General features: G+C 53.3%; 6 protein-coding genes across 6 annotated transcripts; 3 read left to right on the top strand and 3 right to left on the bottom strand.

Annotated features, from left to right (window-relative positions):
• Positions 1 to 214: 214 nt before the first annotated feature.
• On the top strand, positions 215 to 1,647 carry BDP55DRAFT_553787 (alcohol dehydrogenase GroES-like domain-containing protein; the record flags this gene model as incomplete). Its single annotated transcript, XM_060569324.1, has 2 exons — positions 215 to 325; positions 496 to 1,647. 2 exons carry the CDS (start codon positions 215 to 217, stop codon positions 1,645 to 1,647), a joined length of 1,263 nt encoding a protein of 420 aa, XP_060428701.1.
• Positions 1,648 to 2,615: 968 nt separating this feature from the next.
• On the bottom strand, positions 2,616 to 4,393 carry BDP55DRAFT_611658 (uncharacterized protein). Its single transcript, XM_060571190.1, has 2 exons — positions 3,820 to 4,393; positions 2,616 to 3,763 (listed from the first exon to the last, which is right to left on the bottom strand). Exons 1-2 carry the CDS (start codon positions 4,094 to 4,096, stop codon positions 2,796 to 2,798), a joined length of 1,245 nt encoding a protein of 414 aa, XP_060428700.1. The 5' UTR covers positions 4,097 to 4,393; the 3' UTR covers positions 2,616 to 2,795.
• A 934-nt stretch (positions 4,394 to 5,327) lies between these two features.
• On the top strand, positions 5,328 to 7,340 carry BDP55DRAFT_704664 (uncharacterized protein; the record flags this gene model as incomplete). The annotated part of the gene is made up of 2 exons (XM_060578013.1): positions 5,328 to 5,823; positions 5,965 to 7,340. 2 exons carry the CDS (start codon positions 5,328 to 5,330, stop codon positions 7,182 to 7,184), a joined length of 1,716 nt encoding a protein of 571 aa, XP_060428699.1. The 3' UTR covers positions 7,185 to 7,340.
• A 3,081-nt stretch (positions 7,341 to 10,421) lies between these two features.
• On the top strand, positions 10,422 to 11,258 carry BDP55DRAFT_716137 (uncharacterized protein; the record flags this gene model as incomplete). Its single annotated transcript, XM_060578331.1, has 2 exons — positions 10,422 to 10,699; positions 10,760 to 11,258. The coding sequence occupies 2 exons, from the start codon at positions 10,422 to 10,424 to the stop codon at positions 11,046 to 11,048; spliced, it is 567 nt and encodes a 188-aa protein (XP_060428698.1). The 3' UTR covers positions 11,049 to 11,258.
• On the bottom strand, positions 11,252 to 12,081 carry BDP55DRAFT_665965 (uncharacterized protein). Its single transcript, XM_060575070.1, has one exon. It carries the CDS (start codon positions 11,919 to 11,921, stop codon positions 11,634 to 11,636), a length of 288 nt encoding a protein of 95 aa, XP_060428697.1. The 5' UTR covers positions 11,922 to 12,081; the 3' UTR covers positions 11,252 to 11,633.
• A 469-nt stretch (positions 12,082 to 12,550) lies between these two features.
• Positions 12,551 to 14,774, bottom strand: BDP55DRAFT_632763 (uncharacterized protein; the record flags this gene model as incomplete). Its single annotated transcript, XM_060572465.1, is given in 9 exon segments — positions 12,551 to 12,667; positions 12,717 to 12,787; positions 12,845 to 12,870; positions 13,016 to 13,170; positions 13,198 to 13,396; positions 13,759 to 14,249; positions 14,269 to 14,389; positions 14,443 to 14,500; positions 14,723 to 14,774. The coding sequence occupies 9 exon segments, from the start codon at positions 14,772 to 14,774 to the stop codon at positions 12,551 to 12,553; spliced, it is 1,290 nt and encodes a 429-aa protein (XP_060428696.1).
• Positions 14,775 to 14,852: the final 78 nt, after the last annotated feature.

Below are 14,852 nucleotides of genomic sequence, written 5' to 3'. Positions count from 1 at the left end.
CACCCCGCGCCGGTCCCCTCCCGTCCCTCATTCCCAAGACCCTCGCCCTCGTGTTTTCAGCATCGTTTGTGTTGTCGGCACCCCTCATCCGGCACTTGGGCCAATCCCACTCGTCGAGTCCTCCCTATTAGGAAGTTAGGCCAAGCCCCCTTTGACACCCTAACCCATCATCCCACGCTTCACCCCACGCCGCCGGCGTCATCCAGCTTTCATCATGGCCCCAGTTGCAACGGGTGAGATGGCACCAATGCACCTACCCGTCTACAAGTCAAAGTCTTGTTCGGTCACTGCGTCAGTCTTGTATGGTCCTCGGGACTTGCGATTGGTAAGTACAACTTTCTTGGGTTCATGGTCATGGATTGTGCGTGGAGAATGTGGGCTCGTCACACAAGCTCCCCCACGTTGATCGTGTTGCATCCTTGAGTCCCTACACTTGGATGTGTCAAAGCCGCCCCGCCTTGTCGATGTTAATTCTAACGACACTCGTACTCTTAGGAAACGAGAAGCATTGAAGAGCCGGGCGCGGGGGAGCTGCAGATTGCCATCAAGCGGACCGGCATCTGCGGGTCTGATGTCAGCTACTACAAGAAGTTCGCCAACGGCGACCTCTGCGCATGTCACCCCCTCTCCTTGGGCCACGAGTCCTCGGGAGAGGTCGTCTCCATTGGACCCCAGGTCACGGGCTTCAAACTAGGTGACCGCGTCGCTCTCGAGGTCGGCGTTCCCTGCGGACAGTGCACCATCTGCCGCAAAGGCAGATACAACCTCTGCAAGAAGATGAAGTTCCGGTCCAGCGCCAAGAGCGTGCCCCATTATCAGGGAACCCTCCAAGAACGAATCAACCACCCGGCGGCGTGGTGCCACAAGATCCCCGACCACGTCTCCTACGAGGCCGCCGCCCTCCTCGAGCCCCTCTCCGTCGCCATCCACGCCGTCAACAGGGCCGCGCCGGAGCCAGGCTCGACGGCCTTGGTTATCGGCGCAGGCACCGTCGGGCTCCTGACGGCCGCTATGGCGCGGCAAGCTGGGTGTTCTGAGGTCACAATCACCGACGTTGACGCCGGCCGCGTAAACTACGCCGTCGAAAAGGGCTTCGCTACCCACGGCCACGTCGTCAACACCAACTCGGGCACCTCGACGCCAGCGGACCCGGGCGTCATGACCCCCGCAAGCATATTCTCCGTCCAAAGCGTACAGAGCAAATTCGACGGCGCCAAATCCCTCGCCGCAGAGATCCTGGCCCTGACAAAGGTCCCCGACGAACTCGACTCCGACGCCGAAGATGACGGCGTCGACGTCACCTTTGAGTGCACCGGCAAAGAAGTCTGCATGCACACCAGCCTATATGCGACGCGGCCCGGCGGTAAGGTGATCATGGTCGGCATGGGCACGCCCGTGCAGACTCTACCTCTGTCCGTCGCGCACCTCCGGGAGATTGATATCCTGGGCATCTTCCGGTACGCAAACACCTACCCGACGGGCGTCCGGTTGCTTTGCGCCAAGGGCAACGGCGGGCTCCCGCCTCTGGACGATATGGTTACGCACCGGTTCAAGGGGCTGCAGAACGCGTCAAAGGCGTTTGAGCTCGCGAGTCGAACGTTTGACGATGAGGGGAAGCTTGTGCTCAAGGTTGTTATTGAGGCTTGAGTTGACCCCTTCATGCATTAGATAGCTAGGATTTGCGGTTCTCTTTCGGGGGTGCGGGTTTCCTAATTTTTACAAGTGTGCGGTTTTTGACTATAGACACTACCTTAGATTCTCTTTCTTTTTCTCTTCTTTTGGTTTGGAAAGCAAGCGTTGGAAAGTTTGGCAAAGTGGCTATGATGACGAAGTTGATACCTACTTAGAGAGTGAGAAGAAATCGACAAGGTTGATTGGGCTGGCGACGGAGGCTAGGGGGCGAGATGAGAGTGAGGGTCGCTGGATACATTTCCTTTCCCAGGGTTTCTCAGGACACAAAAACAAAAGAGAAAAGAGAGCATAGGTAGTCTGCAGGTTGATTTAAAAAGAAGATGAATCATATGACTAGTGCCCAAGATCACGTCTGTCACATTCGTCATCCCCTAAATCCCGCAAGACTATGATTTTCTTCTTCCTGGAAAGAAATAATTTGAAGTATGTACGGTATTTGTGCCAATTCTGTTCTTTCTCCTAGGAACAAGAGGAACGTGGCCGGGGAGGCAGTAGGAGGGGAGTCGATGTGACCAAGTTGAAAGTTCTTGAACCTCACTCAACCTAACCCCTTTTTTGAAATGGATGTCGTTGAAACTATGAAAAACAAAGGAGGAAAGGGGGAAAAGGGGGGGGACAAATGATCAGTCAACCCGGACCAAGACTCTGACTTCATAAGAATATTCCAGGTTTGCTTTTTTATTCATGACTTAAATTGACCACCTCGCATATAGCTTGACCTGAACCCGCCGACATAGACGCGCGGAAAGACCTGAGGGACGTGAAGTTGGGAGGGAGCGAGGCAGGTGCCGATGCGGGGGCTGTGGTTGAACGTACCTCAAGGTATCCACCATAATCTGAGAAACAGCTGGTGGTAACTCGATCACAAGAAGAACCTCATGAGAAATCATCCATGGAGCTATAGCTCGGTGGCAACGGTGTATCTGGACTTAAGGTGTTTGTATTTTTCGGGGTTATTTGTGCCCCTCGCACGTGTGGTCATGTCTACATTATCCCCTGAAACGCCTCCCCATGAATCCCAGATAGGCTGATGATGCGCGCAACCGTCGCCAAAAAAAAGACTCTTTGCTTCGCTGCCCAGGCACCATAAAGTAAGATGCCCTCTACATCATAATGTCTCCCGCGCCGGGAAGATTGAAGCCAGAAGGACCGTAGTTGGGGAAGTCAGACGCCGTCGGATTACCGCGATTCCTGCTACGTGCAGACTCGGCGATGCTAAACTTCTTGCCCAAGTCGCGCATGCCACTGATACTCTGCATGAGTTCGTTGAGACGTGACGTAATGGCGACCTCGTTCTCCTCACAGAGCACCTCCTTCTCGAAGCCCTCCGCATCAGAGGGAACGAGGAGGTCTAGCCGGTTCACGAGGGCCTGGATTTGGCGGAGGATAGTGTGAGATGGTGTCGTTTGCGCATCTGTGGTGGCAGATACGGCATCGGGCTGTTCAGCCCCAGTAAGGGGTTCGGCCGGCAAGCGTTCGAGGTAAGTTGTGATGAGGCGGATGCGGCCCTGAAGCATCTTGACGGCGTTCGCCTTGGCCGTCAGAGCGGCGACCATCTCTTCCTCTTCTGGGGACAGCTGAGCCTCTGCGTTATCACCATCTGAGCTATCAGTAACAACGACGCGGCGCTTAGTACCGAGGTCAACGCGCTGGACCTTGGGCTTGACAGCCTCCTTGGGGGCCTCGACGGCGGTCGCGTTGCCGGCACCGCGCGCAACATGGTCCATGCTGATCATCTCAGCCTCGCCCGTCTCGACCGTATAGGGCAGCTCGCGGAAGCGTAGCTTGAGCTTTGATTCCCCGTCGTCCATCTTCTTGTCCTCGCCCTCTGCCTCGGCAGCTCTCGGATCGTCGACCTCATAGTTGGATTCGTATATGGTCATGGGCAGCTTGCCGCCCACGGAATGAGTAAAGACTTCCTCAGGATGGAAGCCTAGGAGGAGGGCCGACTCGTTGAATTCGGAGAGAAGCTGGTTGTGGATCGGGAGGATGGTGGGTGTCGGGCCGGTGACTGCCAGGAGAGTGTACCAGCCAACCAAGTCCAGGCTTCGGTCCTTGTGAACTGTCTTCACTTGGGGGGAATTAGTCCGCTGAGGGTGCAATGAACGGGAAACATGCTGAGCTTACTCTGCTCCAATCTCGCACCGAAGCGCCCCGAGTCCAGGAGGTAGCCTCCTTCTACCTCTGGTGCCGGTATCGTGTGACAATCAAACGCATGTTCGACGGTGATCTCGCGACCATTCTGCTGGCCCAGAAGAGCGCCAACAATGGGACCTTGCTGCGACCGCAGCGTATGACGGGTGATGTAGTCGGATATGGTGAGGAGTACCAAAGGATGAAGGATTGCCTGAAGCTCCGAGGACTTCTGGTTCGAAATGAGCGGGTTCACGTCGGAAGAGGCCATGGCTGACGATTCTCTGGCCGTCGCCACAGAATTTGGGAATTATTATTCGACTGTTGAGACCATGTGAAAAAGTGAAGGGACAAAGATCTGGAGCAGGGAGCTGTCGACTAGTGTTTGGGTTGACGTCGGTGGTGTTTGCTGTTGCAGCTGCAGGTACAGTTGGAGATGGGTAGTGCGTTGCTCAGGTATGGAAGGTAAGGTATCTGTAGTGGTGAAGCTGCCTTGAGGCTGCCCCGCGATGTGGGGAAGGCGTGGTTCACAGATGGGCAGGAGCTTAGCACGATAAGAGGCTGAGGCGGCAGTCAAGCCACATGCTGACTGTTCCCATCTAGGACCAATCATAACAGGGCAGCTCGAAGCTATGGTGCTCAGTCTCATGAATTGCTGGGTACCTCTGTGTGCTACTCTCCTCCATCAACACCATTTCTTGAACTGAATGAGCACTTCTCATAGCGATAAAATACTCTGTTTAGATTGAATCTGCAATGAAGCAATTTCCAGCAACTGGTAGGCCTCGCCCAATGGTGCTGCGTCATGTGCAGAGCACCACAGTCAGCGCCACTGATCCCTGCGCTGATAAGGCCATGAAGACACTAGATGAGTCCATCGCTGCACAAGGGAGCAAGTGCCTCAGATCAGAGCCCTTTCGGTTACTTTCATTGTCTGAGCTTGCAACTCTACAGGAAACCAAAAGGACCTATCGTCTCTTTCAGCAGTGATGGGCGGCATTGATAGGAACACTGGCAACTCTGCACACCTCCTTGAAGGCAAGGTATTCACTTGGGCACCTCATGCCGCCTTCCCTGCCAAGTGGCAATCTGCATCCTGGACCCGAGAAAAGTAGCATCAAGGTGCTTGTCACAGTTTGCAAAACTTTGTGATTTTCCTCTTCTTTCTGCCAGGTACACCAGGCTGGAATCCCACCGTACCAAAGGGAACGGCTCAAAGGCAAACAGTGCAACATGCCAACGCTCTTCTCTTGGCTTCCCTCTTTGCTGTTCATGGCTCACTGTTACTGGGTGTGCTCAGCTTTCCCCGTCATTCCAATATGTACGGTACCCAGCATAGCTGTTGTTGGTTGGCACAGGGTTCAAATATGGATGCTTGGCCGTTTCTTATCAGTTAGCGGCGTTCCTCCATCTCATCGATGTTGCATCCGCTCCCGCTCCCGCATCAGCAAGACACCCGTCTCTCCCTCTTTTCCTCTCCGTCACTGTCTCTCCTCATCGATATGGAAAGCTCCCACCACTATCTTGGCATGTTTCCCCCAGTCTATTCCACAGCCCTTGCACCATACCCACAACCTGTGATACCAGCGAAACGAGATGATGACGACGTTCAATTCGTATCTTCCAATCCCGTCAAGAAGAGAAGAATCGATGGCTATCAGCCGGTCATGCCACATACCACCGCAGACTCACCGGCGCCGGCGGGGCGACCCACCCCCATCAACCATCAGCCATCCGAGCCCGCCAAGCCCATTTCTCAGCCCGAGAGACGGGGAAGCACGGGCATGGTCGATCACTCACCCACGGCCCGTTTGCCGGACGTGGACCCGATGAGAGGATGCTCCATGCCGACGCCGGAGAGGGCCTGCCATTCAGAGTCATTCTGGACTGCACCGTATACTGGACCGCAATGCTCGCCACCAGTGTCACCCAAATCACTCCCAGAACATGTTTCGCCTTCAATGCTTGGAATTGACAAGAGTCACGAGTCTGCACCTGGTTGTATGAGCGGAACCAACGAAGCCGTGGCTGATATTCCCGCACCGGTCTCGTCAAGCATGCCGTCAACCATGACCTCGCCTCATGTGTATCAAGCGCAAGTGTCAGGAGAACAAGGTATGCCGAATCAGATTCAACCAGAGACCGAGAACCACGCTGAGACTGCGAAGGAGACAACCAAGGCTCCCACAGCTCCCGCAGCTCCCGCGCTAGCTGGTATCACTGACCTGGGCAAGATCAACTCTATGCCCGCATCAGGGGCAGATGGCAAAACCATGCTTCGTCAAGCAGCTGAACCTGTGCCAACACTGAACCATCCTGGTACCGAAGCGGAATCGAAGAATGCTATTCGCGATCTCTTGGATCAGCAGGTAGACGTTCATAGTTCCAAGATTAACGAACCCCCCTTCCCCTTCTCCTTCCATACCCATACTCACCAAAACACCGATACACCAAACCCGTTCACTTCTGATACTCACAACACCACGCATGGTACGTCGGATAACCAGGCCGGGGCCTGTGCAGATCGCCCTACGTCTGGAGCAAAGGGGCCCTGCCGTCAGTGTGTGGAGGCGAGGTTGAGGCAACAGGCTGCCAGCATGGCGGTCAACTCAGGCTTGCCAAACGGCACAAATGCAGCTACTACGAGTCAGACTCCCCTTCCGCCGTCGTCTATGCAGCAGCCTTGGACAAACCTCCTGGGCCTCAACCCGTACCACAACGCGATGGCTGGAGCCATGTACAACCCGCTGCTACAACAATCTCTGATGGCCGGACCAGCTGGTCACTTTGCCGTCCACCCGCAACAACCACATCTCGGTGCTGGAATTCCTGCCCCACAACCGACGGGACACATGTTCCATCTCGGACCTACTTCGCCGGTCCCTCAAACACAGGCGTACGTCACGCAACAGCCACCCGCCCAACCAGCCCAACCAGCGGTAGCTATTACCTTGAAACCTCAGGCAAATAGAGTTCCCGACACGCAACCGACGACCAAACACATCATTGTCGACATCGCAGACACCTGCCTAAACATGTTTCCATTCCAGGAGGTGGCGAAGCGACACAACCAACCGGAACAGAAAATCAGGGACATTTTCTCCGCCGTCATACAGGTTCCTCTGCTTCGTTGTCCCACAGACAAGAGAAGGGCCGGCAAGCTGGGTACGACGAGGGTCAAGGAATTTACGCAGGCGAAGAAGGAAGTGCAAGCGCAGAAGGGAAACGCTAGTCAGCAGACGCGACAAGATTCTCCGAATCAGATGCCGTATATGCCTTCGGCATGGGATGTTGCGCAATTCATGGGCCCGAGCGATGTGCGGCTTGGGGCGTTACCAAAGTATTCACCACCTTGGTGATCAAAAGGATGTTTGCTTAGAGGTCGTGTCGTTTATGGGAGGGCAATACTTGGTTTTTCAGCTCGCACTGAGGCTTAAGAAAGGGGCCATTTAGGAGGCATCTTGAAGTTTTGTATCTATACCCCCCATTTGCAATTGCATTCAACCTTTCCATGATTCCTGGCCCCAGAGCGGCCCCTCCAAGATCATCTCATCCACCACCATCACCAGTAATTCTCACCATATCATTCACAAGCAGGCCACCTGACGGCTCCTCCCTCACCAAACTCACCGCAAAATTAAGCTGGCGCAACAGCCGCGTGTGATCCAGCATGGCGCGCCGGAGGCGCCGCATCCCGTCCTCGTTACCCGCGGCGTCGGCCCGCATGTGCTCATCCATCAGCACGGCGTGCTCGGCCTCATACCGCGTGCGGTTCTGAGCGTAGCAAGCGGGGCGGTGGCAAGCGGCGCAGCTGTCTTCGAGGGAGGCGGACTGGGGCTGCTGCTGCTGGCAGCGCGCGCCTTTTTCGCAGTCTTTTGGGGAGAGTCAATTGTGTGGCCGCAGGACATTGGTGTTCGGGAGCCTTGACACATGACAGGGTTTTCTTTGGGGGGGCACTTGTTCTTTACGGGTTAAGATACTTGGTCAATTGGGATCAAGGACTATTGGTATTAATATGGAGGATGTTGTTTTATTTACTACGCTGTGGAGGTTCTTCATTGTTTTTGTTCAGTCGGTTTCTGGAAGCTATTCGCAAAGCATGTTCTTTGTTCCAGCTCGAGAACTTGGATGTTGAATAGAATCATTGTACGGAACCTCCACGTCTTTGTGTGATTAGGGACGGAAGTCTGAGGCTCACAGTTGGCAAAGGACCCCGTTGCGATCTCCCCACATTTATAGGCGCAAGGGGGAACCCTCCCCCTGGTCCTCGAACCCCCCATTTCGGACCATGGAATCCAACGTCCCATTGCCCGAACCAGTAATGTGGTCATTGGCGCATCGGCTTCTCTAGTCGCCCGAAACTAAATCTCAATCATCATCATGGGGATATAGACTGGACGACAGATATCGTCCCTTGATAACCCGGAAAGCATTTCGCTTCTGCAAGAGCGCAACTTATTTCCTCCGCTCCAGGATGTCTCGAACGACGGCAAGATGGACGAGATTGTGTTGCTTATCAGCGAATAGGGTCGCTTGCCGTAACTACCCCAGGAGGATACAGATTGCCCACCAATAAGCGGCGACGCGGAAGAAGCGACGCAATCCCGACCGGCTGGAGATTGCCGTCGGCCCGCCTGTCGATTTCTGTGTCTGGGATGAGAGGTTTATCCGCCGTCTGCAAGTCTTAGGGTCTTACTTTCCACTCACTTCTCTCCAGTAAACATGCACATGGACTTATGCTCACACTACACTGTCTACTCGAATCGTTCTCCTGGAGCGGTGCGTTTAGGGTATACCCCGTGTAACGATGGCCGAGGCTTTTTCATGTGTCAGTTAGCCTTTCATGTCTTGCTTGATAGATTCGAATGTATGCGGGGAGTGAAAGTGGGTTTGTTACTGTTCTGACGATGCGTATGCGTAAATATTCGTAAAAGTATGCGGCATGACGAAGTCGCGACACGCAAGGTAGGCGTCGATTTCTCTCTGCTGCAGCATGCGAAGGGAAAAGCGAAACGGCAAGAATCGTCTTAGTGAGAGATACCCCGAAGACGAATGTAGGGAACTATCTAAATGCTACAAAGAAAGCGCGATTCCGGTCTAGAATGCATATGGTCTGAACAACTCCAGATTCTTCGCCGTTGCTCGACGTCTCACCTGGCCGCTTATTCAGCTACCTTGGGTGCCTTGGGCGCCGTGACTTGACGTCAAATGAAGACTCACCCCCACGGAGCTAGCACTCTGATCTTTTGGTGGGGGTGCCCGGGCCCGAGGGTTCCGGACCCGGCGTGAGACCAACCTCTTTTCCACCTCAGTCTCAACGGACGCTAGGTAGGTTACAACTAGATCTGCGCGATTGACTTGCGGCTCGGCTCTGAACGACAACCTCCAAGAAAATGTGGGGGGACCTTTCCAAATGCGACGTTGAGGTTGACGTTGATGTTCCCCACGGGGAAAAACAAGAGTCATGAACCTAGTTCACTACCTCATTAGTGTTGCTTTGTACCCTTCTTTTTTTTTCTGCCTCTTGAAGGGAGATCGTGTCTGAGCCTGCCCGAGATGTCTATTCGATCTTTTAAAAGTAACGTTTCCAGCAAATATCGTCCGATCTATTGAGTACATTTAGGATCTTGAGATGAGACATGATTTTGTGGTTTTCGCCCTCATAGTATAAGTTGTTTTTTCCCGTCCCGCCAGCATTCATGGAACGTGAGTTGTGTACTCCATATAGTCGCATGTCAATGTAAACCTCTGCTGCGGCGTGTTCGTAGAGTGCATCGTTATTGGTAACAGTGGTTCCAAGCAGCAGTACTTCGATTTAGACACTTGTGTGAGCTTTAACATACATATTCAAGAGTATCATTCTGTGTGAATTGAAGCGACTACGAAGCAAGATAGAGTTCTCACTTACCAGCACTTCAACCAAACGTCAGTCCAGTCTGTTCATCAGTCATTGAAACGATGCAATGTCACCTCCGATCATCGCGAGATCCCGCCTCGGACCGGTATGCGTCAGAGCCATTTGCTTACCTTCGAGATCAAACAAATGTTACGTTCCATCGGAGACATCGGCACGGCCACGAGTGCGCAGACATACGGCGGCGCCAGAAGAAAGAGGGCCGGAGCGGAGCCCCAAGGAGCATCCTTGTTGATGAGGATCGCGCCGGCGGGTGGCGCCGGATTGAACAAGAAAAGCTGGGGCAGACCCAGTTTCCTTAAATCTCCTCTTTGGGGTTGGTGAACGAATCACGTTTCACGAATTTGACCTCAGGTCCTCGACCCCAAGCGTCATGTCCCACATAGACCACACTGCTGTCCGACTCCTGTGCCCCCCTCAGTATGATTGTGGGAAGATATTCGAATCCTTCTTACCCGATAGAGAACAAAATCTGGATAATGCGGAAAAGAAGGCGGAAGGGTCCTCAGCTTATCTTCTTTCGTCCGGCTTCCCCGTAGCCTCACCCTTCTTGTTATCATGTCGTTTTTGGTAATAAACAGAGCGAGGGAGATCAACTGTCACGCTAGCGGGGAACTGTTGTAGGTAGGAATGGTGTTGGGGAAGCCAAGCTTCCGTAGAGTGATGCGACATCAACGTTACCATGTGCATACGCTTCCTCAACGGCGCCCTCTACTGGCTAGCCCAAATGCTTGGCGGCCTCCTCATCGGCCTCCTCCTCGAACTGCCTGCCCTTGATCGTCCAGCGCGCGCCCGCCTCGGCTGGGCCGTCCTCTTCGTCACGGGCATGGTCATCTGGGGCGGTGGGTACCGGTTCCAGCGGTGGCAGGACGCGCGGCGGGCCCAAGGCCACGCGCAGGACATCGACTTTGCGCGGGACGGCGACGGCGGCGGCGCCACAGCCGCTGGACCAATGGTGTTGTACGTGTTGTACAGGGCCTACGACTCGCTGTGGTAGTCGTACTGCTACTAGCTCGTAAGCGCGCAGTCCAACTCGACGGGCCGGGCGGCGGTCCTGGTCGGCGCGTATAAGGCCTTTCAGGCGGCGGGCGGGGCCATGGCGTGGCGGATCAATGCCCAGCGCACGAGTGCCATGGCGCAGCTTACGATGAATTGGGGGTTGAGCATGGGGGCGCTGGTCTTTGTTTTACCTACCGTGTTGGCGGTGACGAAGAGGACCGGTCCTCCGGAGGAGGCCGGCGTGGGAGGGGTTAACGATGATGGCGAGAATGAGGAGGGGGCCCGGGGGAAGAGAGTCGAGGGATTGTAGTGGTCTTGTGTTGGTAAAGGGGGAATTCCATGATCGCCCGGTGTGACTTCTTGTTGTTCCTCTTTCGGGGCGGGATTTTCTGAGAGTAGATGGTGAGATGAAGATGGTCATGGTTTGAGCTGAAGAAGGGAGGCCTGCAAGGCGATCTCCAGTGTGGAGATGATCCCACTTGTACACATAGAAGACTTGCATCTTAACGATCAGTATGAGCATCAATTCTTGTACAGTCCGAAAGGATCTGTGCCCTGAAGAATATCTCACAGGCTGCTCGGACGCAGAGCGCACAGTAGCACTTGGAAAACGAGGAGGACTGTAATATCTTCCACCTAACTCTATCAAAAAATTGTATAAATTACCTGAGAAATCTTAGAACTAGTAGAATCATTGATGAGACCGAGCCAGCGGCAGGCGCTTCGCCCAACGTCCCGTGACGCGGGACTGTGTCGAATTTGGCCTTGCTCGGCTCGGAGGCGATCGAGGGCTGGAATGAACTGCGGGTATCTACCCTTTAGTCATCGTACGCCTCATCCGAGATGCAGTACCCCGCGGTACGAAAGATCGCATTTTGTTTCTGATCAGCACGGGCTATAAGAGATCAGAAGCGGGAGGCAAGTATCCGCAAGCCTTCTGAGGTAATGGTGCTGAATGTAATCTGATTGACGCGCAAGGCCATGCCGTCCGTTTCTTGGGCCGTTTCCCTGTACGCGTATGTGAGATTGAGGTCGATGGGGCCGCCATGGTCTCCTCCCCCTTGCCGTCAATGAAAGCCTGCAAGTCGCAAACATATCCCCCTTCGACTGCCAAGTAACGCTTATAGATAATATCTCGTAGCTCTCGTGGGAGGCAGAGGAAGTTGAAGAAGGCGGCAGCCATTGCTTCGAATGTCGTTAGACCAGAGTATGATGCAATAGTGATCTCGTCAGCTGTTTCCTCAAGTCTTGGTCAGAGTCCCACTGGCGAAATTGTCGGATTGATGGGAACAGCCTCGTTAACTGGCTTGGCCTTGACACTGAGGTGAGCAAGTGTGGAGGATGAGGAAGACACCATACCCCAAGGACTTGGGGATGGGACGGGCCTCATATATGCGGACTGGAGTGCCTTGCACCATGATGAAGTCAGCGCGTTCAGGGCGTCTGTGTGTCGGTGCAACCCACTAAATTAACTTTCACAGAAGGTACCTGCCTAAAGCTTACGCACTAGAGCACCTAAGGCAGACAGGCATGCAAAGGCAGTCACCTCTCTAGACTCTGGACGCAACCCTCTTCCCTGAGATATCTGCTGATGGATGGTGGCTCTTTGCAGCGCGTCAAACTGGTCAAAAATCAAACACATTAAGCATGGAAGCAAAGATAGAGGCATCCGAAGCCCCATCACTTTTAGCACCCAGTTAGAATTTTTATTCGTAACCTAACGAGTACGTCGGGGGAAAATGGCAACACCGAATTAAACCACTCCTTCGCTCGGCAGTACCCTGACTGGTACAAAAGTGAAAGTGCCCGCCCTTAAAAGGGTGTTTGAGCAACCCTGTATTCTTCGGAACCCTGATGAAGTACCCCTTTCTGCTTGTCCACAGCAGTATCCAGAAACTGTAACCTAGCTTTTCGTCGACCTTGGTAGACCTTGATAGGAGTTAGTCAAATGACGCTCAGAAGCTTGAAGTCAACCTACTGACGATGGTTTCCAACTATCCCGTCTGGCACCGGCAAGGTTGAAGAAGATGGGAGTATTAAAACTCGGATCTACCAGGCGCTAGTCAGCAAAAGGCACCATGCCATCGTCCTGAACACTGATCATACCTGTCAAACAGTGACGTTGCTGATCCCTGATCCCTAAACAACTCACAACTCACAACTACACCATAAACAACGCTCAACCGCTTGACTTCCACATTCAGGCATGCCTTGTGCATTATCAAATTGTATGTTAGATTGATATGAAAGAGCAAATGAATGATTCTTTCAACTCACAACAGGGCACCAGCCTCACACGATCGAAAGACAACCGAGATGGTGGTGGCTGTTGTTGAGAGATCTGAACCTCCACCGGCCACGTCGTCCCCTTGTGAATGGTAGTCAGACTCCTTGTCGAACACGAATGGCTGGCAAAAGTCAATGTCATGAGTCTGTGAAATTATGGTTATGCGGCGCACAGTTTGGTAGATGGCTACAACAAGTGCTTTGGCGTAATCATGAACCGCATCCAGAGTTCGGATATCTGGGAAGCCGATCGTACGCAATTGCTTCTCGACTTCTTCGCAGTATCTCTCCTCGTTTGCTCTCTCCCAGTTGAAGCGTGGCTCCTTGTCTCGGTTGGGCTCAACTGAGACTCTGATATGGAGGGACGATGATCTGATTCGAATCCAGGTACCGACAGCGCTCGGGTTGAGTGAGTCCGAGACTCAAGCTCCGACAGGCAAATGCCAAGTCAATGGTGGTTGAAAAATCGCCAGAGTCGGTAGCCGATGGTGAATAAGTCCTCAGACCAGGTGGTAACAAGTTTCGCATGCCTGCCATAGCTTTTGCCTAGTGGAGAATTTCGGCGTCCTTCTCAACTTGCGCAACCCCATCTCCACCCCAGCCCGGGTGGTGGGGGTTGAAGTGGCCAAGTAATATGGAATTTTCGCCGGTGACGGGTTGGTCCGCGTCGGTCAAAAGCTCCGACATGGAAGTGGATTGCTTGTTGTTGTAGACGTTGTAAATCGTTATCTCACCGCATGGGGGGATTGAGAAACAAAGAAGCTACCGAGCTAAAGTGCTTGTTCTCGTGTTCCCGCCAGTCAATCCTCCACTCGCTTGGATCAATCGACTGGATAACATGAAAGCCAACGAGCTGGACTAAAACTGGATTTTCTGTCGTTTTCGGATTGTCTTTCTCCAGAGGCTCCCTTGCCGGGAGATACTCAATATTGTAGCCTGGGCATGATTTCCAACCGAATTCTGGTGGAGGATCTTGGATGGCGACGACGTCTGGTGGAGGATCCATGTGTGGCAGGTGTTCGATGAGGCAGCCCATACGAGCGGGAAAGCGTTTGAGGTTCACCTGAATAAGATCCAGGTTACTGGCATAGTCTGAGTCGGCTGTATCGGAGGCAGAGGCGTCATTATCGTGAGCATCGTGCTGACGAGCACTCGGCGATGAAGCATGAGCCTCTGTTTTTGAATAGACCCTCGTTAGACACCAGAGCCGTTGAATGCTACGCAACTGCGAAGAAAAGTCTCACCTTCTTACGCGAAGTGCCTTTCACACGCGCTTGTTTCTTCCTGCGAGAGTGCCTCATTTCAGCAGGCCAGAAGGTTGAACAAGGCTGAAAAGATGACGATGGTGAATAGACCAAGCCACGTCTAAGAAGGTCGTTAAGTCATCGAATTATTTTGGGATCCTCAGGTACAATTACCCATGAGAACATTCTCCATTTCGCCAGAGTGAGACGTGTCGTAGGCCTTCATCGGAGGCTGAGGACACGGTTCACAGATGGCAGCAAAACCAAAAAAAAGATTATGGATAGGAATACGGAGCAGATTAATAAGACGTTATCGAAGCATCGCAGGATGTCTTATGTCCGCATCGCTCCGGAAAGTATGTGTTCAAGATAAATTCGACTGTTCGTGATGGGATGAAAATGAAGGATTATCAAGTCTGAGAAACAGGTCATGTGAGATTTTAACCATACTTACGCTTCGGCACAAAGATATCGGAGGGCAAGGGGCAAAGTACAATCATTACCATGTCTGGGCTGGCTCGATTGCTTCCTGTAAATCTTCTATTGTCCAAAGTGCATAGGATTTGAACCCGAGAGTCTCTGCA

This window comes from Colletotrichum godetiae (genome assembly GCF_030913485.1).
Source record: "Colletotrichum godetiae strain CBS 193.32 chromosome Unknown BDP55scaffold_24, whole genome shotgun sequence".
Taxonomy (NCBI): domain Eukaryota; kingdom Fungi; phylum Ascomycota; class Sordariomycetes; order Glomerellales; family Glomerellaceae; genus Colletotrichum; species Colletotrichum godetiae.
Note: the sequence above shows the minus strand (reverse complement) of the source record. Positions and strands in the feature narration are given on the sequence as shown.